At 40.0% G+C, this 18,003-nt stretch overlaps 3 protein-coding genes and 1 pseudogene across 3 annotated transcripts; 2 read left to right on the forward strand and 2 right to left on the reverse strand.

Moving 5' to 3' along the window:
- Positions 1-2,557: 2,557 nt before the first annotated feature.
- Positions 2,558-6,883, forward strand: LOC121769255 (annotated as a pseudogene).
- LOC121769254 (putative pentatricopeptide repeat-containing protein At1g26500) lies at positions 6,134-8,558 on the reverse strand. The gene has a single exon (XM_042166006.1). The coding sequence runs from the start codon at positions 8,427-8,429 to the stop codon at positions 6,906-6,908; it is 1,524 nt and encodes a 507-aa protein (XP_042021940.1). The 5' UTR covers positions 8,430-8,558; the 3' UTR covers positions 6,134-6,905.
- An 820-nt stretch (positions 8,559-9,378) lies between these two features.
- LOC121769256 (14-3-3-like protein GF14 iota) lies at positions 9,379-11,540 on the forward strand. Its single transcript, XM_042166007.1, has 8 exons — positions 9,379-9,442; positions 9,558-9,645; positions 9,964-10,270; positions 10,408-10,495; positions 10,593-10,702; positions 10,797-10,945; positions 11,036-11,082; positions 11,171-11,540. Exons 2-8 carry the CDS (start codon positions 9,576-9,578, stop codon positions 11,174-11,176), a joined length of 777 nt encoding a protein of 258 aa, XP_042021941.1. The 5' UTR covers positions 9,379-9,442; positions 9,558-9,575; the 3' UTR covers positions 11,177-11,540.
- A 424-nt stretch (positions 11,541-11,964) lies between these two features.
- LOC121769253 (pentatricopeptide repeat-containing protein At1g26460, mitochondrial-like) lies at positions 11,965-15,982 on the reverse strand. Its single transcript, XM_042166005.1, has 7 exons — positions 15,194-15,982; positions 14,433-14,664; positions 13,857-14,339; positions 13,416-13,622; positions 12,855-12,992; positions 12,554-12,744; positions 11,965-12,359 (listed from the first exon to the last, which is right to left on the reverse strand). Exons 1-7 carry the CDS (start codon positions 15,790-15,792, stop codon positions 12,338-12,340), a joined length of 1,872 nt encoding a protein of 623 aa, XP_042021939.1. The 5' UTR covers positions 15,793-15,982; the 3' UTR covers positions 11,965-12,337.
- Positions 15,983-18,003: the final 2,021 nt, after the last annotated feature.

Consider the following 18,003-nt stretch of genomic DNA (forward strand, 5'->3'; position numbering starts at 1 on the left):
GAGGATTGCAAGGCGTTAGTTTTTATGCAAATTTATGTAATTTTTTAAATGTAATTTTTTTAATTATTGTACTTTTTTTAAAAAAATTAATGTACTTTTTAAATTTTAATATTATTATTCGAATTTTCCGTATTTATCTCGTAAATTAAATTTCGTATGTTGATACGAGTGTAAATTAAATTATATAATTGTTATTAGTGATGTGGATAGGTAGTGTGAAGGCTATGTGAGGGCTATTTGATGTCCAGTTGATGTGGCAAGCTGATGTGGCAGGAGAATTGTAGTGCTGATGATGTGGCAGTGTGAAGGCTATTTGAGGGCTATTTGACGTCCTAACCTATTGGAGATGCTCTAAAAGGCTGCTCATAATTTCTCTCTCTTGAATCCAGTGGTCACTTAGAGTGTCCACTATGGACACGCCGCGGCGGTCGCCGCGATTGGGGGCGGAGGGGGGAGAAAGGCGCGGCTATCATAGTGAGGGGGGTGTCCGCCTCGGAGGTGGACGCGGCGAGGGGGGAGGGAGGCGGCGGATGCGGGATAGCCGCGTGCGGGGCGAGGACGCGACGTGCGTCCTTATAGCCGCGCCTATAGGCGCGCCTCCTATAGCGGAGGACAACCGCCGCGGCTGGCGATTTTCCGATTTTTTTGTTTTTGTTTTTTTTTACACTTCAATTCATCTATAAATACACCCCACTCCATTCATTATTTTCACACCATTCCAATACAACATCTATACAAATTTCTCTCACTACAATTTTGGGTCGGAAATGAACAATATGTGGAGAGACAACTGGAATGCTATGCTTCAAAAGATGCAACACCAGGCCGCCCAGCAGGTAGCGGCCGGTTTGGCAGAGGAGGCGGAGGCTGCGGAGGATCCGATCCCTCGCACCATTACTCATCGGCGGACAATCCCACGAGACCACGTCGGTGCTCACCAACGTCTAATGGATGATTACTTTGTGGATAACCCCCGTTATCCACCCGAGATATTCCGCCGGAGATTCAGGATGTCACAGCGGCTGTTCAACTATATAGCGACGAATTTGGCTGAGCATTACCGATGCTTCACTCTCCGGCGTGATGCGGCTGGCCGGATCGGGCTGTCCACACAACAGAAGTGCACCGCTGCAATCCGACAGCTTGCCTACGCCGGACCAGCGGACATGTTCGATGAATACCTACAGATGGGTGAGACGACTAGCCTCACAGTGCTTAGGCAGTTCTGTAAGGGGATCCGGGAAATTTTCGGTGGAGAGTTTCTACGGAAGCCCAAACCGGATGAGTGTCAGCACCTACTGGATATGCACGGGGCGGTGCACGGCTTCCCAGGAATGTTAGGAAGTATCGATTGCATGCATTGGGAGTGGAGGAACTGCCCCGTGGCATGGAAAGGCCAGTTCACTACTGGATTCAAAAGCAAACATCCAACGATGATACTGGAAGCCATTGCAGACTACCGTCTGAAGATCTGGCATGCGTATTTCGGCGTGGCGGGTTCGAACAACGACATCAATGTTCTTCAGTCGTCGCCGCTCTTCAACGAGGAGTGCCGGGGTGAGGGACCAGATATCAGCTTCGTAGCCAACGGTACGCAGTACAGTAGGGGCTACTATTTGGCAGATGGAATATATCCTCGGTGGCCCGTATTCGTGAAGACTGTCCGCCAGCCAGTAGGACTGAAGAAACAATATTTCGCGCGCAAACAAGAGAGTGCTAGGAAGGACGTTGATCGGGCTTTTGGTGTCCTCCAATCGCGGTGGGCTATAATACGGTGTCCGACACGAGTTTGGCACGAAGATGATGTCGCCAATATTATGTTAGCTTGTATCATATTGCATAATATGATAATAGAAGATGAAGGATTTGCGGCAGAGCGATGGGCGCCGGAAGAGGGCGCAAGTACAAGTCACGGTGTCGCCTCCGCGCCCATCGAGATGGGCGTACCACGGAGCAATGAATATTTGATCCAACGCTTCGCGGATATGCGCAGGACCACATCACATAACATACTGCAGGCGGATTTGATTGAAGAAGTGTGGGCACGTAGGGGAGGTGGTGGCGTTGCGTAAACTTGGTCGTGATTTGTACTAGATTCAATGTAGTGTTCACTTTTAATTTTAATTTTAAATTAGTGTGTTTAATTTTTATTTTTATTTTAATTTGTATTTTAATTTAAAGTTAAATTTTATTTTTATTCTTAATTCGTATAGTCGACTTCGTCTACGTACGTATATCCCGATAAATTTTTTCGTAATTACTTGAAACATTAATAAAATGAAAGTTGATTATAAAATTTGGGGGCTATTGGAGGTGTCCACTATAGTCGCGGAAATAGAATTTTGGGGCTATGGACAAAAATCCGGGGCTATGGACACAAAACTGGGGCGGGGCTATTGGGCGTGTCCACCTTATAGTGGACACCCTTACTCTGCTACTCAACCTCCACTGTTTGCACCCATACCTCTTTCACGCTGCTTCTTTCATGTGCCGGTAAACATTTCCATTATGATTTTCCTCGTCTAATAATATGCATTTTCGTGCGTTTTGGATCTCATCTGTGCTTTATCTTCATTTACTGTTTTTTACTACTATACACTCAATTTTGATCCATATTCTTTCATGGATCGCTCTTCCTTTTTTTTTTATTCTTTTGGTGAACTGTTCAAGTTTGCTCTGCACGCTTTGATTCATCGGCAGAGTAATTGATATGAGTTCAGATTCGTTATTGTTCATTTAAGTAGAAGGTTTTGTTGGTTCAATTGGTACTGTTGCGCCAGTCGATGTATTAGTGCTAATTTCAGCTGGTGGATTTTCATGATCTGGTATTTTGGTTGTTTTGAGCAGATTGTGGATCCTATATTGAAGAAATTGCTGGATTTCATGGTTCGGTAGATGCTTGAATGGAAAATTAGAGCAGAGATAAGTCCTGTGATTTTATGTTGAAGACAGGGCAGAAATTGGAGATGAGAACTTCTTCGCACAATAACCTACCATATGTTATGTGCCAGAGACCGCAGATTAACTGGTTAATGTTGTGTAATCACTGTCTTTGGCTTGATTTCCAGATCTTATTTGTCTGGTAAATTTGATTCTGCTACTGCCTCAGCGAGACCTAATATTTATTCAAGTTATAGAAGGTTGAGAGCACAAGCAGTGAATCATTATTAGGAGTTGAGAAATTTGGGAGCTAATTGTATAAATGATTACGGTTCGTATGGGAAGGAAATGGAGAATGGTGTTCCTTGCTACAATGTATCTGCCAACTTGCTAGCTGGTTTCAAAGATGGCGAGGAGTTTGATCGTCATTGTGAAGTATTGAGAAACACGCAGCATTGTCTGACCCATTGACCTGGCCTGGTGGTAGAGATGTTATATGGAGCGGAAATGTGAAGCTGAGCAAGGATCAGTTCCTTTCGTCTGGAAGCAAGATGAAAAGGTATTCTTGATTTTAAATGACATTTTTGGTGTGTTATTTTAGCATAACTTGCTCATGTTTTTGCAACTTCTATCAGACTTATGTTGCTAGAAGAGAACCAAATTACTTTTCATTCAAATGATGGAATGACTGCTGATGATGTCAGAGATTATTCTAATCAGATTGCCAAGATGATAGGACTGGGGAGTGACAATGAGTTTCATCAAGCTGGTGTAAGATTTCCCTTGCAATAAACAGTTTTATCGTAGCATGTAATTTTCAGCTGAATCCATAGGTTGTCAAATTCGTTCTGCAGTTAGCTAGTGCATTTTATAACTTAATATTGTGGTATTTGAAGTCTGTCTTTCTTTTTTTTGGTCTGATCAATTACAGGTGCTCAATGTTTTAGACATTGGCTGTGGGTTTGGTAGCTTTGGTGCGCATCTGCTTTCACTTTAATTGATGGCTGTTTGTATGGCGGCAACTTCTTCTCGAGACAGCTACCTTTCCCGTCTTTATCATATGATATGGTTCACTGTGCCCAGTGTGGCATTTTCTGGGATGACAAAGGTACTATATCAATGTTTGCTCTAAGATATTGTGTTATGCCCTTAAGTTATAATCTAAGAAAAAAAATCAAAGGCTGTGTTTAGTAATGGTGGCTTTTAGCACTGTGAAACGATTGGAGATTGTTTGGAGTTGTTACAGGTAGGGATGTCAATCGGGCCAACCCGTTCGGGTTCGGGCCAACCCGTTCGGGTTGTCGGGCCATTCGGGTACGGGCTATTCGGGTTATGATTTTTTCGGGTTATAAAAGTTCGACCCTAACCCTAACCCTTCGGGTTTCGGGCTAACCCACCGGGTTATTCGGGTCAATGCGTATTTTTAATTCTTTTAATATTTTCAAAAAATAATACGTATTTTAAATTTTCTTTAATTATATACATATTTTTAATTAATCATTCAATAATGAAATACATATTTTTAATTTTCTTTAATATTTTTAAAAAAGATTAAGTTATTTAAATTTAAATAACTTATTCATTACATAATTATTTACAAAATATCTATCAATAGTATGTTTATGTTTATGTATTTAAAACATAAATCAACACTTTGTTTCAAAATTCAAACATAAATCAATTCGTAGAAAATTAAATAAAATTTTTGTAACGTGAGAGGTGCATCGTAGATGTAACAAAAATATTTTGAATTGTTAAAGAGTGAATTATCAAGATGCTAGCTAATTGGAGTAACTCTAAGTTTTCTTGAATTATAATTGGTCAAATTTAATTTATTCCAGCTGTAAATAAGTCAAATAATAATTTATCTTTGTTTTAAGAATCATCAAAGTACGCATAATTCAATGACGAAGCGGCGTCAAAACACTTTGCACTATTATATTGGAAATATACTAAAAGAAAGCTTTTATATACGCGTATTTATGAATCCATGAACCACATGGTGATTTTTTTGTGATCTTATATAGTCGGTTGACGTATTTGGATTTTGCATGGTTTTAGAGGGTTGTCTTGGATGATTTTGATTATATTTCTATATTTTGGTATGTTTACATGTTTGTTGAGAAATGATAGAAAATTGATTAGAAAATGTACACAAAATATGTGGATGTGCAGCAGCCTTGTTTGAGTCAATGTTTCTCGCGATTTTGAAGTTTGCTAAACCTCTAATACATATCATTCTCTTCGTCTTCGAAAGAGCTTCGCGTGGATATATTGCACGCCTCAATCGGAGCTTTGTAGAGAAAGTTATGACCGTTACAAAAACTGCTCGCTGTGCAGAAACCTTCAACCCGACGGGCCGACCCGTAACCCGAATGGGTCAGCCCGCCTAACCCGACAACCCGAACGGGTCAGCCCGAATGGCCCGATTTTAAATTCGGGCTGCGAAATTACAACCCTAACCCTGTATTTTTATCGGGTTATTCGGGCCGGCCCACGGGTTCTGGTTACATTGACATCCCTAGTTACAGGTGAAAAGGAAATCAGAAGTACTTATATTTGTGGAAAAGAAAGCAAAATTAGTTATCAGTGACAGACCTTTTTGCAGCTTGCAGTTGACAGTTCTCCCAACAAATTGACACCTTTATTACATCATATCTCGTTTGAAAACTGTAAATAGACGATGGATACACAAAGACGCACACTCGCTCACTCATTCTCCTTGAAGCATGCAAATCGGATTTTGAGTAGATACTTTCTTTGGACTCATGATAAGTTTGTCTGTCATCAGATGGCATGTTTCTTATTGAAGTTGACAGAGTACTTAAGCCTGGAGGCTACCTTGTTTTGACCTCACCTCGGAGCAGAGGACGCAGAAGTTCTCCGGGCTCCAAAAGGGGAAGTGCTTCAAGTCCTTTTGAACAATTCATCAAAAAGCTTTGTTGGAATCTTTTGTCTGAGCAAGACGGGACTTTCATCTGGCAGAAAACTACAGATTCTCATTGCTATGCTTCCTGGTAATCTCTCCTCTCTTATGCAATGTCTACCCCGTTTCTCTCTCCCAAATGAAATAGTACTGTACTTGATTATTTGTGATTTTGATTCCCAATTATTAGCAAGGATCTTTTCCCTCTATGTGAGAGAGAGGATGGCCTATCATACTACAAACCACTTGTGAAATGCTTAAGTGGAACCACCAGCAAACATTGGACACCACTTCAGAACAGATCTTCTGCTTCTCTGGACTTTCAAATCCATGGTATGTAATGCCATAAATTAGTTGCTTAAATCACATCATATCAATACATTATTTAACTTGGCTTTACAGGAATTCATCCTCAAGAATTTTCTCAAGATCTGGAGTTCTGGAGATCCTCTCTGAGAAACTACTGGCCATTGCTATCTCCTTTGATCTTCTCAGACCGCTACGGAGGCTTGAACGCTGCCCTACTGGAAGGTGGGCACTCGGTGCGGGTGATGAATGTTGTTCCTATGGGTGAAAGCAGCACCCTCCCTTTCATTCTTGATCAAGGCTTTGCAGGTGTTGTACATAACTGGTAAGATCCAATGCTTCTATCGTCCAAAAACAAAACGTCTCCTTAAAATGTGGCGATACTGAAATAATATTACTACTTGTGAGGGGTGAGCCTTTCCCTACATATTCTCGGACATACGATATGCTTCATGCAAAGGGTCTGTTATCCCACCTGGTTTCAGACAAGTGCAGCATTACCGATCTGATCTTCGACATGGATCGAATTCTCCGGCCTGAGGTAATGTGTAAGAGTTTTATATGCTTCAAATATTCACATTCAAATGTTTTTTTTATTAAATCTGGTGATAATCGTGACAGGGGTGGGTTGTCATTTCCGACAAGATCGATCTGATAGAGATGGCAAAAACTGTTGCTGCTCGTCTTCACTGGGAAGCAAGGGTTATCGACGTAGATAACGGGACCGACCAGCGCCTACTCCTCTGCCAAAAACCATTCTTCACAAACTGACACATTTTTTTTACCATTAATATTACTGAGGAGATGATGCAAGTGAGCGGTCATCTCTGTTTCTTCTTCGATCTCTCGTGGCCATCTTCACCCCATACCTAGCTAATATATCAGCCAAATCAAACAAACCAACTTCCCTCAACTTCACAGCCATAGCCTCAAACATCGCCGCACCTTCCTCATTAGAGAAGTAATGCAAGAACTTGTTGTAATCAAACCTCGGAACCTCAACACCTCTATTAATCGCTCTCTCCACATACTTAGTCGCCTCCAATGATTTCCCTGCTTTGATTAACCCCCCAACGAAGATTGTATCAAAGTTCACCAACGGATCCTCCCCTCTCCGCCCCCGCCTCCCCAAATGCCCCTGCAGCAGCATCACGTAGGTGTGCATCGTGGGCTCACACCCCCGCCTCACCATCTCCCTAAACACCTCTGTCGCCTCACCCGCCTTCTTCAACTTCAACAGCCCCTTGATCATCCCATGGTACACACACACATCCCCATTCTCCACACTTTGATACACTCCATAAGCCTCCCTCAATCTCCCCCTACTCATAAGCCCATACACTATCCATCCTAGTATCTCATTGTCCGGCTCAATCCCCCTCGTCTTCATCTCCTCAAAAACCTCATAACTCTCCCCCATTTTCCCCTTCCTACACAGCCACTCTATCACAAGGCGATACGTCGACAGCCCCAAACGCTCCACCCTCCTCACTCTCATCGATTGAAAAAGCTTCAACCCTTCACCAAACTTATTGCTCTTGAACAAACCCTCCAAAATCAACTCCACCACTTCAACACAAGGCTCCAAACCCTCCTCCTCCACCATCAAATTCCACAGCTTCGACGCCTCAATCAAATCTCCCACTTCACAAAACCCATGAATCAACCACCTATAGGTATCCGAATCGGGCCTAATCCAATCCCTCAACTTCACCACAACATGCTTTGCCTCATCAGCAAGCTTGTTCCTACACAAAACCTCAACCACGGCGTTAAAGATCTCGACTTTATACTCGTACCCAAAACCATTCATCAAATGGAAGAACTCGACGCATTTCTTCAATTCCCTCGCGGCGGCTAATGTGCGCAGCGCGATTATGTAGGTCTTGACATTGACGAGGCGGCGCTCGCCGGCTTCTCTGCAGAGGGGCCAGAAGAGATCGAGGTTTCTTGATTTTCCGACGACGTCGAGGATCTTGTTGAAGGTGGTGGCGGTGTGGGCGAAGTGCGGGTGGGAAGTGGAAAATTGGTGGAATTTGTAGACGGGCCGCCATGAATATGGGAACTTGTTGCAGACTTGAAGAAAGAATTCGTGGGTTAGATGGAATTGGGTTTTGTTGAGATTGGTGTGCAGCTTTGCGTCGGGAGAATTTTGCTGTTGGTAGAGGATTGTGCAGACTCGAAGGAGGTGGGCTTCGTCGATCTGGGTTCGAGTGTTTGGCGGCGCAACAGCGGCGGCGGCGGTGGCGGTTAAGGACTGGAAGTGGAAGTGGAGGAGGGCTAGGGAAGGTCTGGTGAATTTTGTAGGTCGAAGCATTGCTCTGATTTGTTGAAGGAATATGGGAACGCAATCTGCTACTTTAAACTAGGTTTTATATTTAAATAATCGATTTTATATGGGACTTGTATTTAATTTTGATACCAATCATTTAAATCTCTCTATATAATTTTTTGATTATATTTATTAAATTACACTACAATATTAATTTTAATCAACTTTATCTCTGGGGTATATACGTATACTAAGTTTTGGAGTAGTCTTAATCTTGATTAATACATACCCACGAGTGGAAAGCATTATCGAAGAGCATCCACACTGGTGGGGCGGACGATAGCCCGCCCTATGCATCGTCCGCCCCATCATCCTCCACTGTAGCTCCAAGCCCTATACGATTTCCATCATCCGCGTCCTATGTATCCTCCGCGGACGATGAACCATTTTTTGCATCCTTCGCCCTATCATCCGCCCCATTATGGGGTCCTTCGCCCTATCATCCGCCCCATTGCGGGGTAAGGAGGATAGGTCCGGATGATGCACACATTTTCATTTTTTAATTTTTTTTTGTATTTTCTTCTATATATATCACCAATTTTTTTACTTCATTTCACACCTTCACTCCACTCTCTTCCCCATCTCAATTTCTCTCTAAATTCAATAATGAATTCCGACGATTTTCCAAATTTACAAGCATAAAATATAAAAAATAAATCCCAACAATAGGATTTGTCTTTAATTTGTAGTGTCGTTATATTTATTATTGCTAATTGATATATTTACAAACATAAAAAAATTAAAAAAACAAATACAAAATAAGAGTTAAAATTATAGGGCGGGGTATAAGACGTCCCACTGCAGGTGAATGAGATGGATAAAATACTGACATCGCGGAGGAGCCCATAGTGGATGCTCTAACATATAATCATGTGTGGCGATTAGCGAACGAACGAAGGAAGAGATTGAACAACTTGACACACGTGTGTAATGACGAGTTCTTCAAATTCCATAATTTGCGGCTCAACTCCCATGAATTCAACGGCTTAGATTTGATGGTGCCTCCCTTATCTCTCCTACATAATAACCATCTCCCTCATTCATTCAAGCTCCGCTTAATTTTCACCAACACAACTCACCTTTTTCTAATTTTCGACAAAATTTGATTTGAAGAAAAGGAAAGAGTAGAAAATGTCGACGGAGGAGAGAGAGACTCATGTTTACATGGCTAAGCTTTCAGAACAAGCCGAGCGTTATGATGGTATCATCCTTTTCAAGTTTTTATTTTCTGGAATTATTCGTAATGTGCATGTTTGGAATCCGCAATTTTTCAACGCATTGATGTGTATTTTTTAAAAGGTTTGTTGGATTCATTCCTTGGTTATACGTATGTTAAAATTCGTGAATATTTTTTTCAATTCTATTAGAAATACGTTAAAATAACATCTCTCTGTTATGAATTTTCCATTTACCATCATCATTGCATCATTACAATGAGCTTTGAATTCAGAATGATGGGATTAAACATGATGAAAAAATGATGTTTTTTGTGATCCGCATGGTGTTTTTCATTTCTCAGAAATGGTTGAATGTATGAAGCAAGTGGCGAAACTAGATGTTGAGCTGTCGGTGGACGAGAGAAACCTCCTTTCGGTTGGTTACAAGAACGTGATTGGCGCCCGTAGAGCTTCATGGAGGATCATGTCATCGATCGAGCAGAAGGAGGAGTCCAAGGGAAATGAGAACAACGTGAAGCTGATCAAGGGCTATCGCCAGAAGGTGGAGGACGAGCTTGCCAAAATCTGCCAAGACATTCTCTCTGTCATCGACAAGCATCTCATCCCCTCATCTGGCTCCGGTGAAGCTACAGTTTTCTACTACAAGATGTAAGACTAATCAAGATCTCTTGTTGGTTATATACAAAAAATATGAATGTCTGAAAAAAGTTTGTTTTATTGAGAAGATAGTGCATAGTTGTCCTTCATTCTGGTGTAATGAAGTTTTTTGGTTCTTTCGGATGCAGGAAAGGCGACTACTACCGTTACCTTGCTGAGTTTAAGACAGACGAGGAACGAAAAGAGACAGCTGAGCAGTCGCTTAAGGGCTATGAGGCAAGTTTTTTGACATCCAAGCTCGAGAAGCATATTTACTGGGGATTCCAGTCATATCTTCCTAGGAGTATTAATAAATTTTTCCGTGTTTATGTAGGCAGCATCAGCCACAGCAAGTACTGAGCTCCCCTCAACTCACCCGATCCGCCTTGGTCTAGCTTTGAACTTCTCGGTGTTCTTCTACGAGATTATGAATTCCCCCGAGAGGTACTAGTTTTGCACAATCCTTTAATCTTTTTTTTCGAACATTTTGGATCCAGATAAGAAAAAAGGTAAATGGTTATTTGATGATGACGGGCAGGGCCTGCCATTTGGCGAAGCAAGCTTTTGATGAGGCCATCTCGGAGTTGGATACATTGAGCGAAGAGTCTTACAAAGACAGCACCTTGATTATGCAGCTGTTGCGAGACAACCTCACTCTCTGGACCTCTGATTTGCCTGAAGATGGAGGTAAACAAAACCGAGTCATTTTGAGGGTTTAAGTTCATGCTCTCGACTTCTAATGAGCCGACGTTTTCTACTTTCCCTTTGTGTGTGCAGGAGAGGAGAGCTCCAAGGGCGAGGAGGCAAAGGAAGAAAAGGCAGAGGTGGAAAAGCTGAAGTTTTTCTTCTGCACCAACGTCGTATTCAGACACTAACGACTAGTGTGTTTGGTTTTTCTTTTTGTTTTTGCAGGAGTAACGGGGAGGACAGTCTCCAAGCAACGCAGGTAGATGTCGGTTCAAGGATGTTGTTGTCATTGAAAGCGGCTTCCACACAGAGCAAGGCTGTTGGCAGCTTGAGATAGTTTGCAGTGCCAAGTTATTGTCATCAAGAAACAAAAACAAAGATGAGATCTGTGGGATTAGTCTCTGCCCGCTGTGTTTATCACACCCCATTAGTTTTTCGTTATTGTAAGTTGTTAGCAGACTAAGGCTACGATGGTTATCTGTCGCCCTCGTCTGGATTGTGTACCGAGGTTTTTGTTATGAGTTTTCTGTGTATTCGCAAACATGGCTTCTTTTTTTCCTATAAAATTTATGGCATATATGTCGTACTTTTTGTATGTTTTGTTCCGTGGAGTTTATTTCAGTAACACTAGCTGGATTGTTTTGCAAACACAAAGTAGTAGACTAGTAGTAGTAGTATTTTCGAGTTAAGTATTCATGTAATAATGTAATGAAAGGGTATTTCGTAATGATGAATAATTTCACTTTTTAGCAAACTAAGCAACAATCCATTTTTGCCTCCTTTTGTTTGCGCATCATTCAGTCTCTTCCACGGTAATTTTTGGGATTTTAACACACAATGCATATACTTATAATAAACAGGTTTGTTTTGCTCTATTCGCATTCATTAACAAAAGCGAGCTCTTACATCAAATCAAAAAATGCCAAAAAGAGAAATAGGAAAGCATTCAGCACCTTCATCCAAACAAATTCCCCAAAATTTGCTAACATTTTCCTAAATTATAAGTGAAACAACTCAGATTTCTGAAGCTAAAAACTGATGATTAAAACACTGTTAATAAATACAATCAGCTCCAAGATAAGACCAAGGCCATATCCACCTTGGGTAAATGTTGTGGAAGCTGTACCATCTCCCAACTCAAAATCAATAGTAACAAATCATATCTCCTGTAAATCCAGAACCAGAATACAGGTAGGCAAGAAACCTAATGAAATCAAAGCAAGGAACATGTAGGAGACGTGACCAAAAATGTAAAGCTACAGCCGAACTTTTTTATTTATTTCTGGTAAGTGTTGAGCCCCATCATCATGATGTTTCGAATCAGCAACTGACCCTCCGAAGCTCTTTTGTAGATTTGGGGTCAAGACACATAAGTAAGTAGCATGAAAAAAGCTACATTTGTTGTCCATTTATCCTGCTCAGACATGAGTAATAGCAAGAGTTAAGATTCGACAAACTGCAAAACATAGAGCACTACAGAGATTCCACATGAAATTATGTGTTCAAGTGTGATTCTCGAAACAATAAGTAGACCTCAACTATATACTGAAAGAATAACAAAAATAATAGCGGATGGATGAAATGTGTTGATGGTACTAGAGAACCTACGGTTGGGCGTTCTCTCTGTATTGGAGATTGAAGAGCATATTTCTGCGAATATCATTTGCCGTTCTCATTCTAATTTTGAGCTGTTTTGTAAGGGCTTCCACCTTGTCGTCAGATTCATAATCCAGCTCCCGGAAACAACGCCTTCGGACCTTTTGTAGTATATCCTTGGATGGTTTATACCCTGCAATGACCTGCTCAAGAAGTCAAATTTCAGGTTTAGCCAGACTGCATGAGTCCGAAAAGTGACAAACATAATGGTCAAACATATTGAAATTTAATAAGGGGACACATTAATATATACCATTTCATCCACCACAGAGAGCGCAGCTTTCGGATCCCGCTTAACAAGATGAGCATCAATAAGCAGTGAATATGTGGTAGCATTTGGTTTCAGACCTTTTCCAACAAAGTGCTCAAATACTTTTACAGCTTCATCTCTCTGCCACAGAAAACAGTCTTTTATTATGTGGCAGAAGTATACAAAAAGAAAGACTTGCACGTTTGCTGCACTGAAAGACAATCACTCAAAAACCATCAATATACAGGAAGCTCTTCTGTGAGTAACTAATTAAGCAGTTCCATTGAACATCACACCTCTGCACCTTCATGAAGACTACACGTCGGCGACTTATGTGTACATGGCTTTTATCAAGTAGATAGAAGGACCGGCATACAGAAGCAATTTGATATGGGTATGTGGACATTAAAAGTTCATAGGTTTGAGCAAGAAAACTATGAGATTCGGGATATATTTACTGGGAATAGTTATTAGTAATTGCATATTTCAAAGACAGATACTGATGTTGCAAACCTGCATACCTACATAAAGGGAAACAAAGAAAGGTCTATGCCACTGAGTTACCTTGCCAAGCTTCCCAAAAGCACAAATCAGGGCATTATATGAATGAACATCTGGGCTAAGTCCAAATGATTCATCAATGGCACTAAATGTCTGGTAGGCACGATCAACATCCCATATATTTGCACAGCCAAGAATAACACAATTGAGAGCAGCAATAGACTTGTATGGAGGCTCAGCTTTGCTTAAATTCTCCAGCTGAAAATAAACCTGAGAAAACACTTCAAAAATACAAATCAACCACACGAAATTGCAACTGCAGCACTATACACTTCAACAAGCCAACACATAAGGAAATTACATGTACGTTGAGTATCATGTAAAGATAAATATATACTATTAAATCAAATTATCAAAGGAAGCATCATTTTGATGTACAGGAATTTCATCAAATTTCACACATCATAAGATCAATTGGAAAGAAAATGCATAAAAAAAACTTACTGAATCTAGACTCGTAAAACCATCCTTGCAGCATGCCCTAACTAGAGGCTCTAGAGAATGGAAAGGAGAGAACAGATCCTCTGTATCTTCATGGTCCGCATTTCCATAAGCTGCCTCAAACTCACGAAGAGTACCAAAAGCCTTTGGCAGGTTTCCCAAACTAGCAAGTCCATATATTTTCGCAAGGTATGATTCAGGATTGGGAAGGCTATTTTGGCGTAATGAGCGCTTAAGGATAGCCCACGCACCATCCAGGAGTCTAGAATTGAAAGTTCTACCAGCTGTACCTAGGGCTGTCACAACTAATCCTTCTTCTACAGAAAGATAAATAGGAGGCCTCGCAACCTCCCCTCGTGCAATCCATTTAGCCATGAACTCGAGAGCATAATAAGTTAGCTCACTGTTATCTGATTGCATTGCGACATTAGCAATAGACATGCATGTGCGCCAAGGAGGACATAAGGATTTGTTTTGATCCATTTTCTGATGCCATCCATAAGACAAGAGTCAGTAGTCGAAGTACATGAAAGAACTCTACATCATATCAAAGGTCAAATAGCCAGCAAAAGTGTGCACCTTGCATCTCTCAATAATTGAGACCAACGTATCCAGCCTCTGGTTACTAACACAACGTTGCACACAGTCCACAAATGCTTTCATAGATAACATATATCCAGATTTCAATGTTAGATCTACATACTTCAGGGCAGAATCAATTTTATTTTTTGAGAGTAGAATCTCAATAACTAAGTCAAATGATTCGCCATCGGGCAAAGATTCCTTATGTATTTTTCCCATCTCCAGCATCCTGATGTCAACAAGATAAAGAGTTAACCATCAAACAGTAGACTGAATTTTGTGCCCCCAGAACCCTCAAACAGAAAAGATACCAATACGGTCCAATGATGTTTGTCAATCCACACACCCCTTTATTCCTTCCCACTACCTATAGCCTCAACCATGGCCAAATCTGAGAAATTGAGAAAAAAGTACACAACGTTCATGCTTGTAGATAAATTTACTACCACATAATAAGATAGACAAATACAAAACCATAAAGCACCAAAATTGAAGAACTAAAGAAGCTTACGAACAAGTACAAACAGAACCGTTACATGGTGTATTACTACAAGAGGAAATAGCTTTCCATCATAAGTAACATACTACATTTCATGGAAATTCTGCAAGAACCTCTAGATATCATACCAATTGCCCTATAAAAAATTTCTCCCTCCCAGAATTTACCAACAGACTAACATACATTTCATACAGATTTTGTGATATAACAGAAGCAGCATAATTATTGTTCACCCTTAATTTTCAGATAAATATCCAACCTTTCAATCAATTTCACAGCAGCGAGTGTTTCACCAGTCCTCTGCATTGCTTTGAGCACAAGATTATACGAAGCAGCATTAGGCACGACGGCAAAATCATCCATCCGCGCCACAATATCAAGCAATTCCTTAACGGATGCCCCAAGCATCACATTTGCACGCAAATAATGATTACACAGATTAACATCCGGCGTGTTCGGCTTCCCATTCTTATCCAACGACTTAATCCAGAACTCAAAGAGCTGCTTCATGTCCTCCCACCGCTGCGTCGTCATCCAATCCGCGAACTTATTAATCAGACTCTCCGCATCAAGCGATTGCGAGAGCATCTGCATCCGCGATCCCTGCGTCTGCTGCAGAATCCCTAACCCTATGGGGACGAGCGCACCGTCTCCCCCCATCGTTGCGGAAGGATTCCGCCAGTTCTCACTGTAGCGAGGACTGCCGGAAGCAGGATTCGGCGGGAGCGGCGGCGGAATCGAGGCCGGCGAATCCGCCAGCTGCGGCTCCGCCTGGAGGTGAACAAATGTGGATATGAATTTGAGGTTCTGGCGGTGGAGGTAAGGCCGCGACTTCGCCAGAAACGCGACCGGCGCCATGGCGTATGGATACAGAATTACGTATGGAAATTGTATCTATAAATTCAATTTCATGCAATTTGGAATTTTGTATTTGTAAACGACATGAGAGCTCAGTAATAAATTTTAAAAAAAAATAGTAAAAGAAGAGTTGGATTTCAGTGGGGATTTAGGGTTTATGAATGGATTTGCAGTACGAATCGACTGTGGATTCTGCTCATGGATCTGAAAAGAGAAGGGTCAATTTAGGAATTTAAAACTGGGTTATCCGAGATTATCCACATTCTTAGGGTCATTTCTGGAAGTTAATTTGGGCTTTAGTGTTGCACAAATTAATGGGCTTTCGATCCAGTATGAACGGTATTTGGATTCTTTTTCCTCTTTTGGGTTTACCATGTCTTTACATGAAATTGAAATATTTTGTCCGATTTATATATATAATTATTTTATAATTTCTCTCTTAAAGAAAAGTTTGATAGAGTTATGAATTAGAATATTTAGTTCTAAAATAAATTCGATGGTGAAAGCAATTTTGACCCGATTAATAAATTAAATATTATTCCTCTGTTCACGAAATAATATCTCATTTTGTTATTTTAGTACTTCTGCAATTAAAATTCTCATTCACTTATTTTTAGTTTTGATAAGTGAGCCTAACACTTCATTAAATCAGTATAATTATATTTTATTATAAAATTAATATGTGAAATTCATATTTTATTAACTTTTTCATGCATTTTATTTTACAAAATCAAACAATTTCTTTAGACCTGTGTCAAGTCAAAATGGAACTTTAAATAGCGGAGGGACAGAGTATTAATTAAGCACTTAAACATTAGACTAAAGTCTATTTTTGTTGTCTTATAGCATATGATAATCTTACATTTTCGTATCTTAAACATATGACTATTTTGCGATTTTTTTTCCAAAACATTATGTTAATTGTGTGATGTTGAGTTCGTGTCGTTGTTATATACTGTTCTCATGCCGTGTCTAAACAAATAGGGCATTTCACTAACATAATCGTGTTGTGTGCATGTCGTATTTAAGTTTGAATGTAACAAGTCAGGTTCATGTTCGAATTTTATGAATTTTCTTATCAAATCACGTTTACGTTTAATTTTAACAATTTCGATCGTTATTATATCAATTCAATAATAACCCAACCCGTGCAATTTGATCGTGAGCGCGTTAATTAAAAGAAAATCCTGAGTGCTGTAGTTACCCATATATGAACGCAAATCCTGATCATCCAACCAACCAATTACAAAAAATGCGATAGTTCAAATGTCATTTTAGTAACATCACTACATTAATAAGAAAATATAGTATGCAGTAAATATGAAATAAGACTCACCGAACTTCAATTGGTGTTTCAAATTGATTATTTAGTTAGTTGGTACGATATTATACCCAAAAATGAGGAAAATAATTATAGTATTTTTTCCAAAAAAAGAGAAGAAAATAATAAGTAAAATGTAAGAAGATAGTAACCCAAATAATAATGCTGAGCCAGACTCCAACTTCACACATGTACACATATATACACGCAAAATACCACCATCTCTTCTCCTGTTGGTTCAAGATTTATTCCTAGTAAAAATTTTGGTTTGAGGTTGTTTAATTTAGTATTAGAGAACAATGATTTCTGCTTTTGTGATTTTGTCAGCCTTGGCTGCCTCTTCAGGTAATCAGCCAAAGTGGGAACTGTTACAATCCAAACACCCTCCAAGATCACTGCAATTACGTTGTTAATAGTTTATATCATAAGAAATCTCACCTTGGTACAACTTGTAATTTCTCTCTCTCAAAATATCACCAATGGTAACCTCCTATCTTCATCAAATTTCTTTTATTTTTTTGGTTTATTTTATTTTTATTATTTTTTGTAATATTTGCAGCCATGCTCGGTGCATGTGTGTACCAGTCTACTCCCAGGTTTTTTCAACTTCACTTTTTCCTTATTCAGAATTAGATTTTGTGGATTTTTAATATTTGCACAAGCTTTGTTGGAATACGCACAAGTTTTTTTAGTAGTATTTCTTTAGGGAAGCAAAATTCTACTAGCTAATGACTTTTTATGAATGAAATTCATTGGTAGAACATGTTTCTTCATTACCTCCTAAGTTGAAACCAATTCTGATCTATTTCAATGTATAGCTTTTTTTTCCATAGATGTTGTGATCATTCACTTAAATACTCATCATGTTTCCCTCTACATGATTATCAGAT

Source organism: Salvia splendens, chromosome 15, assembly GCF_004379255.2.
Source record: "Salvia splendens isolate huo1 chromosome 15, SspV2, whole genome shotgun sequence".
In the NCBI taxonomy this organism is placed as follows: domain Eukaryota; kingdom Viridiplantae; phylum Streptophyta; class Magnoliopsida; order Lamiales; family Lamiaceae; genus Salvia; species Salvia splendens.

Excerpts from the sequence above, each read along its gene's own strand:
- LOC121769254 (XM_042166006.1), bottom strand. The coding sequence starts at position 8,429 with ATGCTTCGACCTACAAAATTCACCAGACCTTCCCTAGCCCTCCTCCAC.
- LOC121769256 (XM_042166007.1), top strand. The coding sequence starts at position 9,576 with ATGTCGACGGAGGAGAGAGAGACTCATGTTTACATGGCTAAGCTTTCA. Across the intron at positions 10,271-10,407 it reads ACAGTTTTCTACTACAAGAT|GAAAGGCGACTACTACCGTT; the intron begins GTAAGACTAATC and ends TTTCGGATGCAG. Across the intron at positions 10,703-10,796 it reads ATTATGAATTCCCCCGAGAG|GGCCTGCCATTTGGCGAAGC; the intron begins GTACTAGTTTTG and ends GATGACGGGCAG.
- LOC121769253 (XM_042166005.1), bottom strand. The coding sequence starts at position 15,792 with ATGGCGCCGGTCGCGTTTCTGGCGAAGTCGCGGCCTTACCTCCACCGC. Across the intron at positions 13,623-13,856 it reads GTTTTACGAGTCTAGATTCA|GTTTATTTTCAGCTGGAGAA; the intron begins GTAAGTTTTTTT and ends GTGTTTTCTCAG. Across the intron at positions 12,993-13,415 it reads CTTTTGGGAAGCTTGGCAAG|AGAGATGAAGCTGTAAAAGT; the intron begins GTAACTCAGTGG and ends TTTCTGTGGCAG.